Genomic DNA, 27,337 nt, shown 5'->3' on the forward strand with positions numbered 1-27,337 from the left:
GTATAACCTTAGCATGTCTGGTTTGATGCCTAATTCCAGGTTTTTAATGCAGAAACATCTTAAAGGGGTCAAGCTTGTGAGTCCAAAAGGACTTTTCCCTTTCAATGAGTTTCTGTCTATGTCCTTTCTTAACTTTGAATTAGTTGTATAAACTGCTAAATGGAACATTCCCCTTTAGAGAAATACTTTAATTGAAAAAGCTAACACAGGATCATTGAGTGTACAGTACTAATGTCTATGCCCAAAACTAAATCCCTGGTGCCTGAAAATATTAGTGTTGGTTGGTAGATGGTGCTCACAAAAAACATGTATGCTCTATATTCTGTAAAGATAAGTGTCCAGAGTGTAAACAGTACTGAAATTTCCATAGGAGCTGGATCCATATAAAGATAATACAAGGGAGATGACATTGTGGAATCCACTTAACTACAACATAGATTGGTCACTGTATAAACTTCCCATATAATGAATGGGATAAGGGTATAAGGTAAATATTGAAGGACTATTGCCCATTACCTACCAGTGATAACAAGCCAGTCACTCCTGGGCATGCAGTCCACGTACAAAGCAGCAAGGGCACAGCCAAAATCCAGGAAACGAGTATTCCATGCAAATCCAGATTGCAGAAAAAATGATTTAGTGTGCACACAGCTTGCAGTGCTATTGTGGAAATCGCACCAACGCGTTTCGTCCAACCGGCTTTATGAAGGTGATATGAATACTTGTTTCCTGGATTTGGGCTGTGCCCTTGCTATCCAGTACATCTTTTGCCTGAAAATATATCAGTCTATGGGGAGATTTATGGTGGTAGCAGAACTGCTACAATACGGTGCTTGAGGTAAAGTTGATTGTACTGTAGGTCTCATAAGTGTGGAAATCCAAGGTAATTAAAAAAAAAGGTAATTATTGCTGATGATATCAGCTGTAAATTTAGCACAAATGAAGAGGTAATCCGCATATAGTGCAAGATGTAGTGAAGTATATTCCAGTATCATGAGTTGTTGTGACTATTGCTTTGATATGATGCATACATGCACAGGCAATTATGTGATTACATATACAGTAACATCCACATGAATAAGCCTGCTGAGGGTTAATAGGGACTCACAGACACCTGGTTGACGCCAATTGCACAGCATCTCCAGGGTCAGGAAACACCCACCTTCAGATACCGGACATATAAAGGAACTAGTACTTCACTTGAGCAAATATTGGATATAAAGTTTGAAGAAACTCACATATTTAAATCCCCCTAGAACTCTGTGGGTATGCTCCAAACATATACAGTAGACCACCAGAAGAATGGATGGTAGAAGCAGTGCACAACAATCAGATGAACAAGCCAGACTGTGGTGGCCTATGCACGAAGCGCCGGAAAAAAAATCGCCGGGCTGTTTAAATTGCCAGTTTTGACAGCATTGCCATCACGGTATGCAGAAAGCGCAGAATACCTGTGATAGCAACATTTGCAAAACTGGCAAGTAGCCGGCAACGTGATGATTGCCTCTCTGAAAAGGGCTCATCCAGTGATTTATTTTTGCTGCAGAGAGAGAGCCGCGTCTCCCTGCGCAAATCTCGCCAGAGATCACATTTTTTTAACATAAAATGTAATACTAGTGTATTGTAGCAGGGGGTCTCTGGAGCAGAACCTCGTTGATTTGAGGTCCGGACCCCCTGCTTCCCAAGATACAGGCCCCGTTATGAGGTGCCGGTATTTCATATGCATTTTATTCCCACGGTCACATGACGTGGGACATTTAAATGCATTGGAGATACAGGCAACACATAACAGGGCCTGCATCTCGGGAAGCAGGGGGTCCCCAGACCTCAAATCAATGAGGTTCTGCTCCGGAGACCCCTGCTACAAAACAATTGCATTTAAATCCAAATAAAAAATTGAACAAATTCGTTACTGTAGCGGCTATTTTCTATGGTAATGAAGCTGCTTTAATGTAATTTTTATTAATAGTGTGTGGGAGCAGGGGGTCTCCTGAGATGAACCACATTTATTTCAGCCTCGGGGACCCCTTGTTTCCCGAGTTAAAGGCCCAGATATTGGGTGCCGGTATCTCCTTCATTATTTAAATACCCCAGTCACGTGACGCAGATGATTTTAAAATGGCATCGATATCGGCACCCAATGCCCCACACCAGGGTCTGTAACTTGGGAATCATGGGGTCGCTGAGGCATACATCAAAGCGCTTCAGCTCTGGAGACCCACTGAACCTGCACACTATTAATAAAAATTACATTAAAGCAGCTTCATATCAGATCACATCAGATAACTGCAAAGGCAATGAAGGGGTTAAGGCACAATAGCAGGTTTATTGAGGGCAGAGGGGTGTGAGTGAAGCGGGTACGTGGCCTTCACTCACCCCCTCTGCCCCCATTAAACATTACAATATGTACTAACAACCAATATACAACCCACCCCCTGTGCCCCCACATAAAAACATTTTATTTTTCTCTGCACAGGATTGATGCCAGAAGCTGGCGGGGGTCCCCGGGTGGTCCACGCAAGTATTTGTGGGCCTCCAGGTGGTCTGGGGGCCCTCGGGTGGTCTCCGCAGGGGTCTGGGGCTTTCAGGTGGGCCCCATTTGTTTCCGGGGGTCCTCGGGTGGTTCCCGCGGATTCCCGTTGGCCTACGGTACCAATCCTGTGGCAAACTGGTTTTTTTAACACATTGCAAAAAATACACTCCCCTCTTCCCACCCCCCCAATACATACAGTAATGGGCAAAATTACTATTAAGCTGAGAGGGGTGGTGGGTCACAGAGGTGGCCTAAAAGACTCCTATTTGCACTCGCTAGACCAGTTTACTTTGGCTAGGAAAAATTCAATCCTTGGAGATAACTCCATAGCCATACATGTACAGTTATAAAATCACATTTATTAAACATATATACAAGAGACCTAATGTCTAAAATGCCACTATGTGGCTCCAGGAATCACATTACCCTGACGAAGCGCCTACGAGCGTGAAACGTGCGTTTGTACGTGATGACGCACTTCCGGTGACGTCATCCGGAGTCGCGGAGGAACACGAAGCGGGAAGCTGAGAGTTTTGCGAGACTGACAGGTCGTATGAACAGCTGAAGGGAGCGCTATATATATACTGGTGCATGCTTTTAGACAGCACCAATGACAGCACCTAAAGCGGCATAACTGACTGTCTTGCTTCATAAATAATAGCGGCGCCACGCTACACGTAGTGACGCCCAGACTGCTAACGGTTTTGTATAGCGGGGCGCTTCCATTAGGCGCTCCGTGCACCTTACCGAAGGAAGGTAGAGGGACAGTATATAGGGGTCCCTAAACTATTCTGTCTATATATTATATCATATGACATATAGGGACTTTACCCTGAACTACATAGCCCCATCTAACACGGTTATAAGCCATAACTACCTAGTAACCTTCCCATGCTGGGATCCCAGCCTATTACACAGGCTATATACCTCAATGATACTAACAGAGGATTATGATGGGAATTCCCCCTAGGAAAGTACTAGCAAAACCAATACGACAGTATACTCAATAGCAGTCTCCCAATAATTGAATAACTCTAACAGCAATTATTCCCCTACCCTGTGCTCTCTCTGTGTTTCCTGGAGCCACATAGTGGCATTTTAGACATTAGGTCTCTTGTATATATGTTTAATAAATGTGATTTTATAACTGTACATGTATGGCTATGGAGTTATCTCCAAGGATTGAATTTTTCCTAGCCTAAGTAAACTGGTCTAGCGAGTGCAAATAGGAGTCTTTTAGGCCACCTCTGTGACCCACCACCCCTCTCAGCTCAATTACCCATCCCGTATGCACCCTATCCTTATTTACCAGTAAATTTTATTCTAATTTATGGTGAGCGGTAGCCAATCCCTATCTTGTTACAAAATTACTATTATCCAGATATGGATAATAGCTAATTTGTCCATTATAAAATAAAACATTAGCCAGCCAGCATAAATAAAGTAAACAAAACATTAAACTTACCCTAACCTTCTTGAATAGCTTCCTCATCAACATACTGCAGGTCCATGTCCTCTGTTTCCAGAAAGAATACAGGAAATAATATAATCTAATGCCCCCCTTAATCTCTGTAGTAGTTAATAACTGCTATAGTAATCAAGGGGGTAACTCACACTCCCCCCTACCCACCCGGGAGGCCTAACCACCCACTCTGGGCCAACTATACCCACCTTCTACCCATTGATTGGCATAGTGGTACATAATACCCATATCAAATGGGCATGATAAGCCACTATAGCAGTCAATGGTCACCCTAATCAAAAAGCATGAAGGCCAAAAATATACAATAATAAAAGATATACACAAGCACCTAAACACCCCAAATCAATAAATAAAAGCTCTAGCCAACCAATTAAAAAATAAAATCACTAGCCAACCAATTAAATACATAAATAAAAGCACTAGACAACAAATCAATTAAATAAATTAAAGCACTAACCAACAAAACAATTCATTAATTTAAACCACTAGCCAACAAATCAATTGAATAATAAAACCACTAGCCAATACAAATTAAAACCAGTAGCCAACAAAATAAATAATTAAATAAAAACACTAAACAATCGTAAAATTAAATAAAAACAAGCCATCGAAATTACAAAAATTTAAGCCAAACAATAAACAGAAAAGTAAAAAACAACAATCAATAGAAAAAAAGCATTTGCCACAAAATGCATTGGCTGTCACTGTATTTATCTGTACCCAAAACGGCCACAGATTAATACATTGTCAGTCAAGGGGCAATGAAAAACATAAAACTAAAAAAATACAATCAAAAAACCTGTAAAAATAAAATTACATATATTCAATATTTTTCTTACCTTAAGAAGCGATTGACCCTTCGAATCCCGGCAATTCTGCAAGCTCTTGTTCCGCGATGTCATCAAAATCAATCCAACGCACCTTGAAGATCCGGAACAGGTAACAAAATTATTCTCTCTTTTATCTTCTATCACTGCCTTCTTTCTTCTTCATCTGTCAATCCAAAACCCAATGGTAAATCCAGATAGGATTTCTCTCGTCGTCTTCTTCTTGTTAAAGGAGGCATCCAGCCCTTATATAGGGCCTGTGACATCAGATTTTCAGGTCAGATGGTACAGCTCCAATCTGATTAGACGCTGTATTATGTGCCCGCCTCTTTTTTTATTTTTTATGGATGTGACATCATCTCCAAGGGAGGAACATCACATCCTTAAAACCACATGGCTATTTCACATGGTATTACAGCCAATGGCATTGAAAACAATCCCATTGGTTGCTGTACCATGTGATAGGTTACATTAGTTCAAAAGGATGTGACACCATCCTTTAAAAGTGATGTCCTATCCTGTTGAACTACCCAAGTACCCCGGATACTTGCAGGAACCATCAGAGTACCCCCATTACCCATAGGGAACACTCGTGGGGACCAACTGAGGGCCCCCACACACTCGTGGAGACCACCTGAGGACCCCAGGCACCCACGGGGACCAGCCACGGGGACCACCCGAGGGCCCACAGACACCCACGGGGACCACCAGAGAGCCCACAGACATCCGTGGGGACCACCCGAGTGCTCACAGACACCTACAGGGACCACCCAAGGGCCTCCAGACACCCACGGGGACCACCCGAGGATCCCCAGACACCCGTGGGGACCACCTGAGGGCCCCCAGATACCCAGGAGGCCCACGACAATCGCGGCGACCACCCAGGGACCCCCACCGGCCTCTGGTATAAATCCTGTGTATAAAAAATAAAAAATGCTTTTATGTGGGGATACAGGGGGAGGATGGGTTGTGTATTGGTGGTTACTACATATTGTAATGTTTATTTGGGGAAGAGGGGGGAAGGGGGGGGAAGTGAAGGGCCAAGTACATGCTTCACTCATCACTTCTGCCCCCGGTTAGCCGCTAAGTTAATGAAGTTGCCTGTAAATGCATTTTTATTGCATGGGATTCGTGCTGGGGGCCTCCGGTGCTGATATTAATGGGTATCAGCTCCGGAGACTCCCTGCATCAATTTGATGCAGGAAAAATGCCTTTTTTTTTTCATGTCCCCTCTCGCCGCTTCTGAGCATCTTCCTGCCAACTTTTCTGGGCAGGAGGATTTTGAGAGGAAATCTCCATTCTAGAGCTGTGATTAGTTTCGATAAGCTAATCGGGGCTACTAGAATTGCATGAGTTCAAAAACCTGCCAATAAGTGGCTTCTCAACGCTCGTTTGTCACATTTTTTTCCCGGAAAAACAAATTGCCGATAAAGGCTTTTATACGTGACTTATGGTGGCTTATGGAATAGCAGTAGGCCTTTTTGGTGAAAAGGCCTCAATAAGTTGGTTATCAGCTCTTACTGCTCTCTTTTTTACTTTATGACATTGGCTGAATAAATTGTTTAAACGCACACTCTGGCTTATTCATTTGATTGCTGTGCACTGCTTGTACCATCCATTCTTATTGGGAGATTTACTACAGTACTTTGCTGGTTAATGCATGCGATCCGACATTAACTGCCATTCAGATCAATGGCAGTTAAGGCTGGATTGGGTTTGTTACTCTTAGTGATCCCCCCTATACTTTATGTTGTATAAAAGACTGGAAAGAGATTAAGGTACATTTGTAAGACCTCTAAATTAACTCTTTACTGTTTAAACTTGATTAACAAACCATGCAAATTCAGAGATTTAAAAATCTATGTTGTACAAATAAAGTCAACAAGTAAACGCTTAGCATTTAAATAGTTAATATGTATGATTCAATGATTTATCCACAAACAAAACTGCATAGAAAAATTCAGCAATTTTTTAACGCATATACTGTGGTTATAATGTTACTTACTATCTCCCCAGCATAGCAAAGGACCAAGCTTATATGCAGCTTCTGAATGGTGTCTCTCTGTATCTGTAATCACAATTTGTGTAACTGGTAGATGATCTTTATTAGAAAGAAATCCTGTGTCATTTGACCTGAGGGGAAAAAAAATATTAACAAGTACACTGTGTGAAAACGAGAAAAGAACATGTGACATCACAATAGTAATGTTTAGCTATCAGCATGCCTTCATAAGGGAAGAACTGTAATGAACATAAAGGTTCAATGTTTATCTTTAAGATTGTTAACTCGGGGAGACTTCTGAGATGTAAAGAATAAGATCTGTTTTCCATATAGTTGCTATACTGTATTTTTTAAAACATAGTAATAATTATGTAGACTCTTGGAGGTTTCAAGAGAAGGCTGGTGCAAGGAGTGCTGTGACCGGAGGTACTGTTGCACTTCTACTGCTGTACTGTACCAGCTATGTGATATGGCAGCCCACATCAAGAAGTGTGCTAAAATGTTACTGTATGTGTGCTTTAATAAAAGGGTTGATGTTTGCAAAGAAAGTCTCTGTTTCCCTGACGATACTGTACCAGCATCTTAGGCAAGACCAGTTACAGTCAAGGAAAGCTTTGTTACAGTACTATGGCATGCTGATGCTACAGTACAGATGCAGCGGCCGTTATTGAAACACTTCACGCGGTGTATACCTCGGAATACCCATGTCATGGCGTGGGATTTCTACCAACCGTATCTCCTTAAGACGCGAGTGCAGGCGAGTGCAGAAAATGGCATTTTAGTGTTCTGGTTTTTAATCACCTGAAATTGACACTAACTAACATTAATATAGTTGTCAATCGCAGCATGGTTGTGGGAGGGCTGAGCTGGAATAGACGCTCCCTAACTCCTAGTAGGCTCAACTTTTGTTTTTGTTGGGCTATCAAGCCCGGTCATCACCTTATCTAAGGTGTATTGGCTTTTCTACCAAGTAGTACCCTCTACCTGAAGTTCTATGTGCACCAGGGAGTTTTTAATACTCTATTTTTTATTGTTACATTACTATTAAAATTATTTTTATTAATACTGACATCATATCATTTCATTATTAGTGGATGTTTTTTGGTTTCGTACCTCTTCTAGCTACTATACTATTACATATCCTATTAGTGATATTTGATGCAGACAAGTAGGGGGCTTCTGACTGGACCACTGGCCCATCTGGGTTTTGTGTATACCAGTCTCTTTTTGTGTATTTGTCTTGCCCTTTCCCCTGCTGCACCGTTCACTTTAGCTACTCTTCATTATTACTACCTGGAGTGCTGATGTCCTATCTTTTTGTTTTGTCTTATATTTCTTGGTTGTTTTTTTAAGAAGGTAGTGCAACGGTCGATTTGTCCTTCTGGTCTTCTTGGAAAAGTGTACCTTTGTCATACAGTAGATCAGCGGTGCGCAAAACTGGGGGGCGCAAGATTATTTAGGGGGGGCGCAGGTGGCATGCGCAAAACCAGGGGGCTGGCAGTTGCTGTGCACGGGCGGCCAAGAAGCTCAAGCTCCGTGCTGCTGCTTCTTTGTGCTGTGGCTTGCTGCGAGGGCAGGGCTTCTCTCTGCACACAGACAACCCCTCCTCCTCCTGTTTGTTTGCAGTAGCACCAGGGGGAAAGGAGCATGCTTGTAATTCTTCCCCAGGTGAAAGTGTGTGACTGTTTGTGGCAAAAATGGAGGTAATCAGCACATTAATAAAGGCAGTGTGCTCGGCTGGTTACCCCTATTTCGTATTGGGGATGAAGGGATTAATTTTTCATGCACTGTACATGTCTTATTTTTCCTTCTGTCCCTTGTTGTCCCCATTTGGCAGGATTGTATGAGCTTGCAGTATAGTACACCCCAAGAACACACACATATGAAAAATATAAGTGTGAAATAAGGGGAACATGTATTTTCAATAAAGTGTATTTTTGCTACAGGTTTTAAACAGGGACAAGCAAGATGAGGTTTTTTTTTCTCCTGTCATTAAAATGCACACAAGAACCAAATGTTTTGACACTTATGAGCTGGGTCACTTGCCTATGCAAGCTTCAAAGGTAACATTCTGGGCCCACGCCTGTAAGTCTCTCTGGAAGTTGCATTATGAAAAGACCCAGAGTCAGGTGGGTGTGAATTGGCCAGATAGATGCTAAATAGGAAATCCTGTTGACCATTTGTGCTAGCTCACATCCTGAGTTCCCCCTTCCAGCCTGAGAGGGGCCAGGTAAAGAGGGGAGTGCATCTATGCTAAGTAGCCAACGTGGCATTGTTGCACATGCTCTGTGTGAACCGGAAATCCCTAGAGTGGCCACTCTCCAAACTGTGGGCAAGTAGGGGATTGGGGATTGAGAACTTTCCAACGAGGCGGATTGGGTAGGTATGGTGGCGATAGGCTTCCAAACCCTATATACATCCCACCCAGGCTATCCCCATTGTCTTTCGTTTTTCATTATACCATGTGAGCGGATTTCCAACACGCTTCTGATAGCGGATAAGAGCAGCAGCACATTCCTGGAACGCAGAGAGTCTTATTACATTGGAACCAAGGACAAAACTCTGTGTTAGGACACTGTGATTGCTGGTGGTTATCTGATTAACCCCAATAGACCAGAAAAGACTTTGCACATTCACAGAAGGATTGGGCTGGCAATTTATGCCCTTGCAAAAGGACTACATTTTAAAAGACAATTTTCTGGTGCTTTGCACCTTTCTGGACATTATCCCCTGTTCCTATACCAGTAAGTGTAATTATTAAGTGTATTCTGCAGTTGTCGTGTGTTTGCCTATCAAGGGAATAAATCTCAGTTCATTTTGCTCAACTTGTTCTGCTCAATTGGGATCCACAAAATATACATTTGTTAATAAGTGCATCCATCGTGACACTGTTATGATTGTATGTGGTGTTGTGTGTGTTGTGCCTGTGTCGGTTGTGATTGAGTGTGTTGTGATTGAGTATGTGTGCTGTGGTTTGTGTGTGTTATGCCTGGGTTGGGTGTGATTGTGGATGTGTGTGGGTGTTGTGATTGAGTGTGTGTTGTGTTTGTGTTGGTTGTGAATGAGTATGTGTTGTGTGTTGTGATTGAGTGTGTGTGTGTGTTGTGTGTGTTGGTTGTGACTGAGTGTGTATTGTGTCTGTGTGTGTGTGTGTTGTGATAAAGTGTGTGCTGTTTGTGTTGTCTGCGTTGGTTGTGATTGAGTGTGTATTGTGTGTGTTGTGATTGAGTGTGTGTGTGTTGTGAATGAGTGTGTGTTGGTTGTGATTGTGTGTTGTGATTGAGTGCGATGCGTGTGTGTTGTGTCTGTGTGTGTGTGTGTTGGTTGTGATATGAGTATGTGTTCTGTGTGTGTTGTGATTTAGTATGTGTGCTGTGTCTGTGTTGTGATTGTGTGTGGGTGTTGTGATTGAATGCAGCGGTGCGCAAATTGGGGGTGCAAGATTATCTAGGGGGGTCGCATGTGGTGTGCTGCGAATACTGGTTTGCGCGGGCCAGCAGACACTGTGTGCGGGAGGGCGAAAAAGCTGTGCGTGTGTGGCCAAGAAGATGTGCGCGGGTGGGCAGTTGAAGAAGATGTGCTCAGGCGGGCGAACAGGATAGTGCAGGTGGCGGCCACGTGATGGTGTGTGCGCGCAAGCGCGGGGGCTTGGGAGGTACGGAGGAGGAGCACGCCCTAGCTCTGTGATGTCAAAAGCCCCTCCTTCCGCTGTCTGCCCTGAAATAGCGCTGTGGTCCTGCTCTCCTCCGCTGGCAACCTGCTTCGCTGCGATCCTCTGCAAATGAAAGGGTAGGCTGCAACTATATCAATTATATTATGAATGTACAAAAATAATTGAAAAAAAAGTGAAAACACAACATTGAAAACGGAAATAAATAAATAATACATAATACTGTAGGTAGGAGTGTGGATGACACTGGGGACAGTAAGCCAAAGAGCAGGGAGAATAAAAAGGCAAATGGGAGAAGGAAAAAAGGGAGGGGAAGGAAAAAAAGGAGGGAGGGGGAAGAGAGGGAAGGGAGGTAGCAAAGAGGTGGATGAATTGCCCCCCCCCCCAAAAAAAAGGATTGCCTTTGTGCACATGGGGAGACAAACAAAATTGACTTTGAAGAGCGCTAAGCAGCAGCCAATGTGAACACACATACACAGCCACACACAACAGCCACACACACAGCTACACAGTCACACAAAAATAGCCCCGATCCTTGCCCCCCCCCCCACTCATGCTTGCAAAATTATGCAGCACACCCTGTGCTCATGCTTGGAGAGTTGATGATGTCACCGCTCTCAGCGGCAGCGTGGACGCAGCCTAATTTTGTAAGCGTGAGCTGTTGAAATATGTAAGTATTTAGACATATTTTATTTACATTGTATACCGTTTAATAAAGGTTTTTTTTTCATGTTATTTTGATTACATCAGGCAGGGGGGAGAAATTTCATGGATGAAAAGGGGGGCTCGGCATAACAACTTTGCTCACCCCTGCAGTAGATTGAGGTACATTTAAATGGTTCAACAAGACTAGTTCTTTATATACAGTAGCTTGTACAAAATATCTGTACACTACAATTTGTTCCATGTAGAACTCTGATGTTGGTTCATTAAATGTACTATATTACAATCTACAATAAATCTAAAAAACACAGGAAAATGGATGGTCATACCATAGCATGCAACAGAGCATGCTTCTTCAGTATTTTATTTTCATACATTTTTTATAGATATTCCTTAATGGACTACACAACTATGATCTACACTTCATTTGGATTCAAATGACTAATACACTTTTGCACTGTTTTTCTGAAAGTTGAGTGGTTGATCACTACTTTAACAGGAAATATTTAGAAACATGGTAAATATATTTCACTGGCAGTGTAAATTTAATTGAGATACGTTGTTTTTTCTGTACATATGTTTTTCTGTTCTTTCTCTAAATGTTTCCTCATTTTCATTTTAAACACCAATGGTCACCATTGTAATTCTTAAATGCTTTAACATTTTCCCAGTATGATTATTACCATTCATTTCTGTCAGCATCACAATTACAGTAAAGCTGGGAATCAACACAGTTTCCTTGCAGTCCACATGTACATGTTTTGACATCTGGTGAAGAACCTCCCCAGTAGGTCTGTGTTTCATTAGTTCGTCCTACCCACCAACTGAAAGGCATATGATCTAAAATAAAAAAATAAAGTTTGTTAAATGCTTTCTCCGAATCATGAGCTCTTGAAATAGCCTTATACAGTATACATTGTCACATGTATTTTTATACTTTCAATCTTAAATTCAAGGCAATTGCAGTACTAGCCTTTCATGTATTGCATAGGTACTAGTGGTGATTGTGTTGATTATTAAATAAAATATTACATCATAAACAAAAGTTGCAAAAGGGCAATAAAAAAAGCAAAAATGGACAATGAAAAATAATTGCAATAGAAAGTAAGATCAACCCAAAAAAGTTCTTTAAGTACCTTAATAACAAAAAAATGAGAAAAGAAAATATAGGACCCTGTCAGTGTGAGATGGGAGGCAGATTATTGGAGATAAGGAAAAAGCAGAGGTATTAAACAGATTATTTGCCTCTGTGTTTACCAGTGAAGAACCAATTTCAATAGTAGTGCCACAGGAGGAAGCCACCACCTCTATATTAATGAACAATTGGTTAACTGAGGAACAATTTCATAGGCGGCTTGATAAAATTAAAGTAAATAAGGCACCTTGGCCAGGTGGCATACATCCAAGAGTTCTTAAGTTCAGTAATAGCCAAACCATTACATTTAATAATCAAGGACTCCTTTTCTACAGGCTCAGTATCACAAGATTGGCGTAAAGCAGATGTGGTGCCTATGTTTAAAACAGGAGCTAGAGCATAACCGGGGAATTACAGACATGTAAGCCTGACTTCAATAGTGGGGAAGCAACTTGAAGGTTAATATGGGATAATATTCAGGAACACCTAATGGAAAACAAAATTATTAGCAATAGACGGCATGAATTTATGAAGGATAGATCATGCCAAACTAACCTTATTTGTTTCTTTGAGGCGGTAAGTAGGAATTTAGACCATGGTAATGCAGTTGATGTGGTCTACTTAGATTTTGCAAAGGCTTTTGATACGGTTCCACATGAGGTTGGTGTACAAAATAAAGCAAATTGGACTCAGTACAAATATATGCACCTGGATTGAAAACTGGTTGAAGGATAGACAACTGAGGGATGTCATAAATGGAACTTTATCAGGTTGAGCTAAAGTCGTGAGTGGAGTTCCTCAGGGATCGGGACAGGGACCCCTGATTTTTAACTTGTTTATTAATGACCTTGAGGTTGGCATCGCGAGCAAAGTCTCCATCTTTGCTGATGCACTAAATTGTGTAAGGTAGTAGAATTAGAGCAAGCTGTAATTCTCTCCAAGAGGACTTGGAGACACTGGAAACGTGGGCAGGTAAATGGCAGATGAGGTTAAATACAGATAAATGTAAGGTTATACATTTGGGAAGCAAGAATAAACAGACGATTTACAAGTTACATGGGGATATATTAGGGGAATCCTTGATGGAGAAGGATTTAAGAGTGCTTGTAGACAGCAGGTTAAGCAATAGTGCCCAAAGTCATGCAGTCGCTGCAAAGGCAAACAAGATCGTATCTTGCATTAAACGAGCAATGGATAGAAGGGAAGAAAACATCATTATGCCCCTTCATAAAGCGTTGGTAAGACCACAACTTAGGCCTGGGACATAGTGGTTTTCTTTGTGCGGAGGCGCGCTGAGGCTCAGGGAAAGCGGTGCTTTCCCTGGCCTTACACAGCGCGCCGTCCGTGGGCGTGTCGGGGGCGGGTCCGGGGGCGGGCCAGTGACGTCACGGAGCTGGTTCGCCCTCATTGGGCGAACCGCTCACGTGACCGGCTCTGCGCTCCGGCAAGCAGGAAAATCTCAAGACTCGGTGAGACACACTCTTTCACAAGCATGCGGAAGCGTGCGTGAGCCCCTGCTAAAGCCGCTCTCATTGCGGCTGCAGGGGCTCAGTGTGGAGCAGCACTCTGGTGCCCTTGGCTGGGAGTGAAAGTCCAGGGACAGGCTGAAGGCTCTAAGCTTTTCTGTTGCTGTACCATTGAAGTGTGCTAATAAAGTGTTCCAGTTGTTTACCATACAGTACCTTCTTGCCTGAGACTGAAATCTATCAGGGAGAAGAGTAAAGAAGTTCTCCTGCAGGGATTTCACCCCTCATCCCTGGGGTCTGCAAGAGATGGAGGCGCTGTCACTGTGAGTACGAATCAGTTAAGCCCCAGAAGCCTGTTCTGACATCCCCTACCATCATGCGGGAGACTCAGATCTACTGTGAGCAAGCAGGTATGCACCCCACTCTATGTAGCAGCAGTGTAATCTCCCAGAGGGGGGGGGAGGGGCATGAATTACACAGGGATATACCAAATAAGTAAACATGGGAAGGATGTTGATCCAGGGAGTCATCTGATTGCCAATTATTGGAGTCAGGAAGGAATTTATCTTTCCCCTTATGAGATATCATTTGATGATATTTCACTGGAGGTTTTGGTTTGCCTTCCTCTGGATCAATATATTGTAAATACAAATATAGGATAACGTTTATATTGTCCAAATTTAGCATAGGTTGAACTTGGTAGATATATGTCTTTTTTCAATCTCATCTACTATGTAACATACTGTACTATACAAAAAAACAACATTTTAAATATGACATGGCATGAAGGTGGCATGGTCAAGGAACTTATTTTTTATACATACTGTATTTTAGTGTGTGCTAAATTAACCAGCTGTGGCACAACACAAATCCCCACAACATTTAATGTACAGTATATGTACATATTATTTGTGTATAAATATGTTGGGATTCTGTAAGATATACAGTTTATTTTAGCCTTTCCGTGTATTTTGTTGATTTATATTATGTTAAAAATGTTCTGCAAATAACCCAATTTTTCCTGATAGTCAAATATTTCACCTTTATTAGTGGAAAATTGCACCAACAGTCTACATACTCACTGAAGCATGATATTAGAATCATTTATCTTGTGCAGCTCACTTCTACATTTTAGAATTACAGGTTAGAAAGAAATGGCACCATGTTAAATCAAAACATATATTTTCTATAGTAAAGCTATAAATGAATCATAATAATCATTAATCATTTGTAAAAATATGAGCTGTACAGCAGCACAAAGCTCAATTTTTTTAGTACATTGATGAAATTAGAGTGTGGTTTTAACACTGCTGATTTATACATAATGCAGTTTTATATAACATAGAGAAATGTCATATTCATGGCACTGGATTGTGCCATTCAAATATTTCACTTTCTGCTTTTTTCTCAATTGCACAATTGAAATACATAAATTAAGAGGATATTGCCAGAGATAGAGATAGCTAAGATGGATAAGGATGGATAAGGATGGATAAGAATGGATAGATATGGAGTTCCGGATGAAAATAAACACCAGCCACAGCTGTACACACTCGATGGGCCAATCCAAATTCCATCACCAACATTCCAAGAGAGGACATCACCTTGCCTTATGGTTCACTATGGAGTGGTGCTGCCTGTTAGAGATGGACAAACTTGTCTGAATCCGATCCATGGATTTCTGCAGCTGGTTTTACCTAAATCTGGTCCATACAAAAAATTAGTCTGTGGATTAGGTACTAAAAAATCTGAACTGATAACTCGGAATCCATCATTGGATCCAATCCAGTCAGATTTTCGTATTGAATTTGAGTTTTGATTCTTAAAAATTTCAATTCAATAAAAAAAAACAAAAAAAAAAATCTGTTTATGAAGCTTTGAATTTTTGTCGATCTGCTAATGTCCACTCGCACGTGAGACCAGTACTTTTAACATCTTTACCTACTATGATCATTCACTAGGCAAAACAAGGTAGTGGAATAAAATGATGTTTATTCTGGTGAAACCAGCAGACATACAGATATTACACAAAATACAGAAAATATACACTTAGTGGGGGTCTGAGGGCGAAACTAGCCTAACTAGGTGCAGGGTGTCCACTTTCAGAAGGCTTACCCTCTCCACTCCTGGTCCAGAAACTTCACAGTACCTTCCTCCGGGAAGATACCAGCCACTATACGGAAAATAGAACTTGGTCGCATAATGCAGGACTTAGTCTCAGCTAGGCTGGCTCCTCCGGCTAAAAACAAAGCCGGTTGCTCTGCTATTTGCAACAGAGCAACTTTGAAAAGCCCACCAGCGCCTCACTGACCTAAGCCTGAAATCGTCTGGTTCTCTGATCGGCCAGAACCCTTGCATAGACCTCAGTGTTCTATGTCTAACATGGAGCAGGGGCTGCGACCAATCAGAGAATGGATCGTAACTCAGCCATTCAGAGGGGAAGGGGGGGGGAGTCGAGCCAGGTGAGCGTAAAATATGAATTGGCCAATGGAAATCGCGCATACGAGTAGCGGCTTCCCTCAGCCAACCCATTGCCTCCCACTGGGCAGGCTCCACTAGGTCTTGCAGTCCAAATGTGTTCCCTGCGGGAAGCCCTTGTTCTCCGGACCCAGTACTCCACCCTTCCCCACTCACAAAACTGTTCCGACACTTCCCTTCTCCCCTTTGATCCACGATCTCTATGCAGACATCATGGCACCTATGTAAATGCCAGGGCTGACTGTATAGAGATTAATACAATATAAAACATATTACATTGTTTTATTAAACATATACTTGTTGAAAAACCTTATACTTATGGGGGAAATGGGTCTGGGATACTTGGGGCAGAAAACTAGGAATCTGGAGGACACTGTATAGCCCCAGTGTGATTCACCTTGTGTACCCACAGTTCCTGCCTGCACATCACGGAGAATTACAGGACTACCGGTAACTTTGTTCCACACAAAATCAAAATACATTTTGACCCAAATATCCCCCTTGAAACTCCCACTCCCGAAATCCCATGTTTATTGGAGAAGGGAAACAGGTAAAACACACAAAAGGACAGGTTTTTTGTTATGCAGTACAATGTCCCTGGCTTATGGTGCTACTTAGCTGCTAGGGACCCATGGTTTTCAGGGGTAATTAGTCGGGCTACACTTTTATTATGAAGACTGGCTAACCCCAACCGTCACATCCACTGTTTCATAATAAACTGTGCCCTCTAATTTAGTTTACTCAACATTCTTCAAAGCCGCTTCAGAAAATATTGAATCAGGCCCTATCTCTCTCACTGGGAGGGATTTACAAAAATCTCTAAGGAATGGACGTAACCATACAGTATGTTCCTTGGGCCAATATCATATTCAATAAACTAATTATATACAATATAATGTAACAGCCACAGCCTATTAGCATAGATTTAAGGTCATGTTATAGATTCAATTTATTTACATAATTTAGGATGAAAGGAGGAGTGAAAAATAACACAGCAAAAAATGCTTTCATGGTTAAATTATATCTAATTTAAACCCATGCAATCACTGCAAAAGCACTGGTCTAGGGTGTTGGTTATAGAAATGCCAGGTTTAGTCCTGACTTAACTAATATAACATTACATCCTGAGTCTGTGCATTAACCTCAACAGAGTTTAGTATATGAAGCATGTGCCCCCACTGCATGTTCTTAACTGGAGAAAATGGCTTAACGTCATATTATTGTCATTAGTAACTTATTAAGACACTTTAAGTGACCTAACGAAGTTTAGTGAATCCACGTCTCTATCACTCCTTCTTTCACTCCTCTAGTAATATTTTTGAAGTGTAAAAAAAGAATCTGTCTCAGAATATGCAGTTATTACTGCTCTCTGCTTCATTTTTAGGCTTTTTCGAGGATCTCCAGTCAACCATATAGTCTTAAAGAACCAGATGTGTACATTTTAAAGGAAACATAGGCATGAAGTTGATCTGATTAACAAAGTCAGAAAAGAATAAAGCAGCACAACAAAAATAAATACATTGGAAGGGGCTTTATTAATTGAAAGAATAATACACAAATGGCCAACAGTTTCGTTGCCCTGACGAAGGGATGTTTTTTTTTTACTATCAAAGTCTTAAAACCACACACCATTATTCTAACCACAGAAGCACTCAGTGACATCCTTAAAATGGTACCCCCTATTGTCTTGATTACGTACCTCAGTCATAATATGCCATTCATGTGAGCATGATGTGGTTCAATAATTCCTCTCATCACTCCATGACAAACACTAATAACGAATCCTACCATTAATGCCTGGGAAACAATCAGCTAGTACTTTGATACATACACTCAAAGGAGCAATGTATCAATGTCTCCTTTCTGCTAATGTTTTTACTTCAAATCAATGACTCAAGATATAACGCTGCACTTGCTTTAAGAATCAGGGCTAAAAATAATTATCTCTCTGCTGTATATCTAACTCTGTTACTCTGTTTAGCTGTCATTTATTTCCGCTCAAACTGTTTCTTTTTTAACCTACCTTACTAATATTCGATTTTAATGTATACTTCATTCTCTCATACTCTCCTTCTTCTCTCTAATAAGCTCTGCTGCTTTTTGTGTATACAGTACTTTTCAAAGTTCCAAATCAAATCTGTGCTATTCAATTATTGTACAGTCTTCATTCTTTACATGTCTTTATCCATCTGACTGCTGTCTGACCTAATAATGTTTACCATTTACTCATGTATTCTTTAATCCTTTATGCTCCTTAAAAAAATAATATCTCTGGTTTTCTTATAGTTTTCTCATTGTTTATTCTATGCCTTACTTATTTTACCAGTTCCTCAAAATATGTTATATAACCTATTGTTATTTCCTTGTTTTGGGTTTCCTTCTACGCCCCTGATTTTGTTCCTACAATTGTTTAATGATCATATTAACAATTTTAGCTACAAATACAGAAACCTCTAAAATGATGTCAGCCCATGTCAATCCCGTTCTGTCCAATTCAGAGCATCTGATTGCATCTTAGGCTAAGGTCCCGTTGCACGCGTCCGCACGGCTGGCTTGCTTGCCGGCGGCGCGTGCAACTCACTGTACCGCGATCTGCGGTCTACAGGAAACTTCAGTAGTAGCGGGGGGCGTGGCCAAACGGGTCGGGGGGGGTGCGGCCATGACGTGAGGGGGCGCGGCCATGACGTGGGGGGCCGGAGCGGGAGGTGGGAGGATTGACAGGGAGGGGGGGCGTGGCATGAGCGGAGGGACCCGCTACTCTTCACCCCCCTCCCTCCACGGGCTGCCACGGGCTGCAGGTAAGTAAAAAAAACACACACACGCAGGCACTCATACATACATACATACACACACACACACACACACACACACACACACACACACACACACACACACACACACACACACACACACACACACACACACACACACACACACACACACACACACACACAGGCAGGCACTCACGCACTCATACACACACACACAGACAGAGACAGGCACGCACGCACTCAGCACACACATACACACACACACAGACAGGCACAGACAGGCACGCACTCAGACACACACAGAGACAGGCACTCACGCTGCTGTCACTCCACACTCCTCCCCGCTTCCCGAAGCCTCTCCTCCTCCCGAAGCCTCCCCTCCCCATTGGCTCACAGCCACACCACGTGACGCGTCGAAGCTAGGAAACACCATTCTCTTGTGTCTCCTAGCGGCTGACGCGCCACAGCGTGTAGTCAGCTGTGCAGCCAGTGGGGACCGGGACCGGCTCGCGAGGATTCCCCTGCTGGTGGGGAACTCGCTACATTGCCGCCCGCGCCAACGAGCGCAGCGGGTCCCAAGCCTTAGACATGCATGACACTTTGTTTTCTTCGGGACTGAATTCCTTTTCGTAAGATCTTTGGAAATGTGAGGTTCTCACAAAGTGTAAGGGGTGCCTATAATTAATATTTGCCAAGTTGACAGAGACTGCCACTTGCAAGTCCACAGCAAATATAATCCTTCAACCAAACCTATTTGTTTGAAAAGTTTTATAAATAATGATGGGCATTCAGAAGTTAACAGTTATGGAAGAGCTATACATCCCTTTTAAATGAAGAGCGTGAAGCTTTAGTTTCTCTAAGTTTCCCAAATATTTTTATTTGCCAAATATTTTACAATGTCAAGCTTTAGATAAACAAATTCACAACAGAACTGAAATCCAGCTTTTTCTGTAAAATAAAAAATAATGCTACTTACAGTATGAGCACATTGTCTGACGTGAATGTGCTCATAAGTGGTATTTTTATTTGCTTTACACTGTACAGTGGAGGGTTTTTGTCACTTTTTTACTCGCCATAACTTACTTTGTGTCTGTCTCTAATATTTAAAAAAATTATGCATTTTCTTATACAGTAATGATCTTTGTGGGTTTAAAAAAAAAAAAAAAAAAACAGAAAAGACAAACTTTTTATTTACAAGCAGCAGTCATATTGTGCCATACAGCTTCTTTGCAGCTACAGTACATTACAACTCCCTCGCTGCTAGGAATCTTCAATAAATTATACAGTGTACACACTTCTACTTACAGTACACTGGCTTTCTTGCCTTCCACCTTTCCTCCCTTCATTCTATTCTACACAATATTACAAGAATATCTCTTGTCTACCTCAGTCAATGCTCTGCACAACACAGAACATTTTCTAGATAACCTTCTGGGTGCAATACAGTGCATCAAACATAGTTGTAGGTATAAAATGAAATACTTATATAGATATAAAAATGAAATAGTTTAATATTGATTCATATTCTACAGTACTGTTTGATGTGAACTCAGACTTGTTCGGAATCTGCATTTATAATGGTTATAGATGACCTTCCATAATCAAGAAATAAATGTGATAGTTATACAAGTGTGTTTTATCGTCAACACATACAGTAACGATTTATTTTAATAGAGTACAAAACCTTGGTAGTGCTTAGTCTGTAGATTTATAAAGAAACATACACAATCTTAGCAATCTCAAAACCCAAACCCATAGTATTATAGATTTATATATTTACTGTAATTGTGCCAACTGGAGTGCTTCTGGGAAAGTGACCTCAAATATAGAACAGTAAACAAAGAAGCCCCAATGCACATCCAATATGAGTAATTATTTGGACAATTTCTGTATGTTTTTCATCTCATATGTCTGAGTCATTTAGCTTAATCTTTTGGCCAGAACATGTTAAACCTGCAACCACGCCAAGGTTAGATCCTATCAGCAGGTTCCTACACTCCCAATGTTATACTGTGTCCTTTGTATAGCCTCCACTGCATAGAGCAAAGAGGAGACAAAACAATGATATAGGCAATAGCATGGGATGTGTGACATGTTAAGGGTTCAAATTCAGAAGTATTATATGTGCTACAGTATGTCTGAGCTATAATGTAGTTAAAACTGGCTAAAAATACAGAAGTGCCCTAATATAGTGAAATAAATCTAAATCAACTTCCCACACTTATTGTTACAGCATACTGTAAGCAGACAGAGCATACACATGTAAAAGCAGTAGTCATTGAGAGATTTCTTCCACCAGGAGAAAAGTGATGATAACCTTTGCTGCAGCCTGAAAATTGTTATTGTTTTCTTACTTTTTGCACTATATGTATTAGGGCACTTCCTTTTTTTTAACCAGTTTTAACTGCACTTTAGCTCAATCATAGGATATTAAGGAGCAAATACACAGAGGTCTGTTAAATCTGGGTTTCTAACGTCACGTTACCTAAATAGGTAACATCCATTAGCTTCCCTGGGGGTTTAATGGGTAGCCACAAATTTATATACTGTATATGCAAAACCAAAGGCTGTTAGTGATCTCATTAGCATAGGCTTAATGCCATAATGTGCATATATAATGTATAACTCTGTTCACTTAATGTAACTATGTATTTGTAATCCTGTGTTTGTTATCATAACTCAATGCCCAGGACATACTTGAAAACAAGAGGTAACACTCAATGTATTACTTCCTGATAAAACATTTCTATAAATAAATAAATAAAAATGGGAAGTTAGCACTGCCTTGTTCACATAACATGGTGTGAGGCAAATGTCTTACCCATAGGTTGGATTACTTCCATGCAGACCCTAAATACAGTAGGTGTTTAATTAAAGGGAAAAAAGAGAAGACAGACGAGGAAATGAACCCTGTAAATAACAATATGATCGTTAAATCATACCTAGTGCAATTGTATAGTGGTAAAGTGAAATAAGGCGCAAACAAATAAAAAGTGAACACTAATAATAAGTGACTAATCAAAATCTTAAATAGGTGATAATTCATTAGAGCCAAGTCATTTGAAGGCTTTTTTCCACGTTGCCTTTTTTTGCTGCACTTAAATTTATTTTTGTTTCCTCCCCATGCTCCCCGTGGATTTTGTGTGTTTTGCCGTTAAATCATACCTAACTGTGGTTTTACACTTATCCAGACCCTATGAAAGACCTATTTCAGGGTCTGGATAGGAGAAGCATAATCTTTTGCTATGACCTAATTTCATGTTAAATCCATGTGGTCTAACCTTAACGTGGTTGCAGGCTTAACATGTTTTGGACAAAATATTGAACTAAATAATCCATACTTATGAGAATAACAAACATATAGAAATTAACTAAGTAATTTGTCATATTGGATGTGCATTTGGGACTTCTTTGTATACTGATTTATAATGCACACACATTAAAGTACTGTACACATAAAGATTTTCCTTCTAAAAACTTACCTTGTTTATTTAAAATCCGAGACTTTTTGCAGTGGTAAGCAAGCTCCTGTACGCAGTGTTCTGCATTGTTAATTGTAGCCTGAAGGTGCTCAATATCAGCAGAGTACTTGAAATGCACTGTATGTGGGTTTTCTCGATTAGAATTCTTGACCTTGTTCAGTTCTGTATTGTTGTGCTGTATTACAGTTATCGCTGTGTCTAGATAAATAAACAAAGTAAACAAAGGGTTATACAGTATCTCTAAAATTACACTACAATATATATATATATATATATATACTGTATATATAGAATATAGATCCCTTAAGACCTTGCTATTTGTTGAAATAATCCAGTTGTAAATAGTTTTAGTACTTGAAAAATAAACACATATTTTGACATTCACTATAGTATTAAAACAGGAGGTGGAATCTAAGAATGGGCAGGTTTGAAATCCAAACATTGAAAGCCTCAGAGTTCGCGATGAAAGAACTTTAAAATCTGTTACAAATCAAAGTCAAAACCAGAGAAAGTTCTCTTACCCCACCCTTAAACTTGAAATTGCCCAAACTATACAATATATACATAGGGGCCTATGCAGAGAGCAGCGAATTTTAAAATTGGCGAATTTATTAAAAAGTAGCTTTTTTGGAGAGTTTTAATCTCCATATGCAAAAAAGTGCGAATTCTGCTATGTTTAACATGGATGCGTGTGGCGAGTTTAAATTGGCGAGATGCGCGCTTCAGAAATGTGTTAAAACAAATTCGCGCCTTTTTTTTTCCCTTTGCAATGGCCGCGAGCGGCAGTTTTTTTTGGCGAGGCAAAACGGAGACAATCGCGCCATTTTATTGGCGCGAACAGCCGCTAGATGCCGTTCGCGCCTCTCTGCATACGGATATTTTTAAAACTGGCGAGATTGAGGTTCTCGCCAGCCGCGAGGCGAGTTTTACAAATAGAAAAGAAAAATTGGCGCGTTTTTCGGAACTCGCCATTTTCTGCTGCTTTCTGCGCGATTTTCTCCAAAAAATGGCGAATTTCGAAATAGCGCTGCTCTCTGCATAGGCCCCATAGAGTCATGTGAAAAAGAAAGTATACCCTCTTTGAATTCCATGGTTTTACATATCAGGACATAATAACAATCATCTGTTCCTTAGCAGGTCTTAAAATTAGGTAAATACAAGCTCAGAGGAACCACAACACATGACATATTACACCGTGTCATGATTTATTTAACAAAAATAAAGTCAAAATGGTGAAGCCATGTGTGAAAAACAACACCTTATGATTCAATAGCTTGTAGAAGCACCTTTAGCAGCAATAACTTGAAGTAATTGTTTTCTGTATGACTTTATCAGTCTCTCATATCATTGTGGAAGAATTTTGGCCCACTCTTTTTACAATGTTGCTTCAGTTCATTGAGGTTTGCGCGCATTTGTTTATGCACAGCTCTCTAAAGTTCCCACCACAGCATTTCAATCGGGTTGAGGTCTGGACTTTGACTGGGCCATTACAACACCTTGATTCTTTTCCTTTCCAGTCATTCTGTTGTAGATTTGCTGGTGTGCTTGGGATCATTGTCCTGTTGCATGATTAATTTCGGCCAAGCTTTAGATGCTAGATAGATGGCCTCACATTTGACTCTAAAATAATTTGGTATACAGAGGGGTTCATGGTCGACTCAATGACTTCAAGGTTCCCAGGTCCTGTGGCTGCAAAACAAGCCCAAATCATCACCCCTCCACCACCGTGCTTGGTATGAGGTGTTTGTGCTGATATGCTGTGTTTGGTTTTCGCCAAATGTGGCGCTAAGCATTATGGCCAAACACCTCTACTTTGGTCACGTCTGTCCAAAGGACATTGTTCCAGAAGTCTTGTGGTTTGTTCAGATGCAACTTTGCAAAGCTAAGCTGTGCTGCCATGTTCTTTAAAGAGAGAAGAGGCTTTCTCCTGGCAACCCTTCCAAACAAACTATACTTGTTTAGTCTTTTTCTAATTGTACTGTCAAGAACTTTAATATTTATCATGCTAACTGAGGCCTGTAGAGTCTGAGATGTAACTCTTGGGTTTTTTGCAATTGCTCTGAGAATTGCACAGTCTGACCTTGGGTTGATTTTGCTGGGACGTCCACTCATGGGAAGATTGGCAACTGTCTTGAATGTTTTCCACTTTTGAATAATCTTTCTCACTGTAGAATGGTGGACTTTAAATTGTTTGGAAATGGCCTTATAACCCTTCCCAGATTGATGGGCAGCCACAATTGCTTCTCTAAGATCATTGCTGATGTCTTTCCTCCTTGGCATTGTGTTAACACACACCTGAATGCTCCAGACCAGCAAACTGCTAAAACTTCGGCTTTTATAGAGGTGGTCACACTTGCTGATGATCAATTAATCAAGAGCATTTGATTAGCAGCACCTGTCTGCTACTTAGCATCTTAATTCCTATGGAAGCAGGTCGGTGTACTTAGTTTTTCACATATAGCTTCTCCATCTTGGCTTTATTTTTGTTAAATAAATCATGACACAGTGTAATATGTCATGTGCTGTTGTTCATCTGAGGTGGTATTTACCTAATTTTTAGACTTGCTAAGGAACAGATGATTGTTATTATGTCCTGATATGTAAAAAACACAAAATTCAAGAGGGTTGTTGCAGGGTACAAGCAACCAGACGTGGGTTTCTTGCAAAGGCTTATTTATTGAGCCTTAAAAAATACAGCACACAACAAAAAAAAACAGCTTCTTTTCAACATACAAAACAGAAATTAAGTCCTGAGCAGGGCTTGCCCTTTCCCAACAATGGCTGTTTAGATTCCAGTGTAACAGTACATAAACAGTTCATCAAAATGTATTCTGAAGACAGACCTTAAAGCAGTAACCCTACTTCAGCATTTCAGTACTCTCTCATGTTCAGACAGCCTGAATGTGTTTATAGCCTGGGGGTTTTAAAACTCCTTGATGAGGCAGCTGGGATCAGACTAATTAACTCAGCTGAAAGTTAACCTTGTCACTACTGCACTGTAGACCTACACATAAATCTGGGATGAATCTCCGGGATTTGTTGGGGGTAGAGAGGGTGGGTAGTAGGGTTGTTGTATTTAATGTTTATTGGGAGTACATAAGGTGGTTGAAGGGGTAGTTGCCCCAGGGTGTGTGGTTAGGCCTCTCGGGTCGGTAGTGGGAGTTACCTTCCTGGTAGGCCTGAAGGCAGGCCTGACCACCCACCCTTGGGCAACTACCTTCTTCACTGACACCATGCACCCTCAAGAAATAAGATACTCGGGATTAACCCCTCCATTGCTTTAGTGACTAGCCGCTAAGGTAATCAAGCTGTTTTTATTTTACTTTAATCACACAGTATTGTAGCAGAACCACATTGATTCCAGATCCGGAGACCCCCTGCTTCCCAAGTTACAGGTCCCAGTATGGGGAGCCGGTATCCCCCTACTTTGTTTAAATATCTCACATGACTGGGAAATTTAAACGTGCAAGAGATACCGGCACCCCATATCAGGACATGTGACTCAAGATGCAGGTGGTCCCTGAGGCTGAAATTAGTGCGGTTCAGCTCCCCAGACACTCTGCTTCAATACAGTATTATTCAAATTTAAATAAAAACCCTGCTTTTGCCTGTAAGAACTATGCAGAGAGAGGCAGCTCGCACTGTGCAGCTCTCTCCATGTAGCTCTTACAGACTGCAAGAAGATCGCAGGGTAGGACTTAGAAAAAAATCTGAGATAATATCACTGCTATTCCGAGCGGTATTGGCATTTTTCGACCTCACAGTTAGGAACTTGCGGGAATGCTTTGTGATGCTTTCTGAATACCGTGATAACACAAATGTCAAACCGTTCGGAGGGGTCATGCCAAAACGTTTGAGTTGGCAGTTATTTTATCGAAGCTACTAGAATAGGCCCCTTAGTTTGAATTCCCTTAAGATAAATATATCACCACTGGGTATAGTCTTTGAAACACAACTTGAAGGATGTCAAATGCTTCATGAAGGCGGTTGGAAGATTAAGGCCCAAAAGCTACATTTGGTTACAATATATTATCCTCAAAGTGTTAGAAAATGCTCCCTCTGAGACACAAATAAATGGCTGACTTTGAAAACAGTGTTTCTTACGATCACCCTTCTATATAAATCAAGAGATAATTGTGCCTTAATTTTGTCCCAATCTCAAGGGGCCAACAGAAAGAGAGCTTCACTGTCTAGATTTATAGCAAGACTGATTAAGCTTTGTATTGAAGAATCTTACAAGGTAATTGGAGTTTCCATTAACAATCAAGGTGCATTCCAGAAAAGCAATAACAACTTCATGGACTAACAAAGCACAAGCCTCTTCTGAAGATACATGTATTTGCAAGGCAGCAACATGGGTCTCTTGAAGTACAGACATAAGGCCCTGTAAGTTGGACATTTTTTCCTCAAGTGAGGCTAAATTTAGGAAGTTCTAAATGCTGTAAATCAAGGTGGCTCTCTCCCTAGTTAATGGAACTGCTTGGGGGCATCTCCATCCGTGTGCACGATACTATAAATTTTCTTACCGTTATTTTTCTATCATTGAGTCCATCCATAATAGAGAACTATTCCTTCCAGAAGAGGAATAAAGGGAAATTAAAGGATGTTTGTGCTATGATGTAAGAGTTTGTTGGAAATCTAGACTGCATGGCTAGATATATAACTAAAGTTTTAGGGTCTCAGGTGTCTTTTAAAGTTGGGGGATGGTCCTATGCCAAAGTAGGGACAGTCAACTCCCTATGAGACATTCTAGAATGCTGCTTAGGCCAGCAGCTACTACATAATTCCCTCTTTCAGCAAATCCAGCAGCCACCTTAGGTGTTTAAG

The 27,337-nt window shown here is 41.0% G+C and overlaps 1 protein-coding gene across 2 annotated transcripts in view; it reads right to left on the minus strand.

Moving 5' to 3' along the window:
- CNTNAP4 (contactin associated protein family member 4) overlaps positions 1 to 27,337 on the minus strand; it is a 580,041-nt gene that overhangs the window by 131,636 nt on the left and 421,068 nt on the right. For both annotated transcript variants that reach the window (XM_075599587.1, XM_075599597.1), the window contains 3 exons: positions 22,511 to 22,708; positions 11,862 to 12,018; positions 6,849 to 6,976 (listed from right to left, as the gene is read on the minus strand). In XM_075599587.1, the coding sequence (XP_075455702.1) occupies positions 6,849 to 6,976; positions 11,862 to 12,018; positions 22,511 to 22,708 (483 nt within the window). The remainder of the gene's footprint in view (positions 1 to 6,848; positions 6,977 to 11,861; positions 12,019 to 22,510; positions 22,709 to 27,337) is intronic.

Source organism: Ascaphus truei, chromosome 1, assembly GCF_040206685.1.
Source record: "Ascaphus truei isolate aAscTru1 chromosome 1, aAscTru1.hap1, whole genome shotgun sequence".
Lineage (NCBI taxonomy): Eukaryota > Metazoa > Chordata > Amphibia > Anura > Ascaphidae > Ascaphus > Ascaphus truei.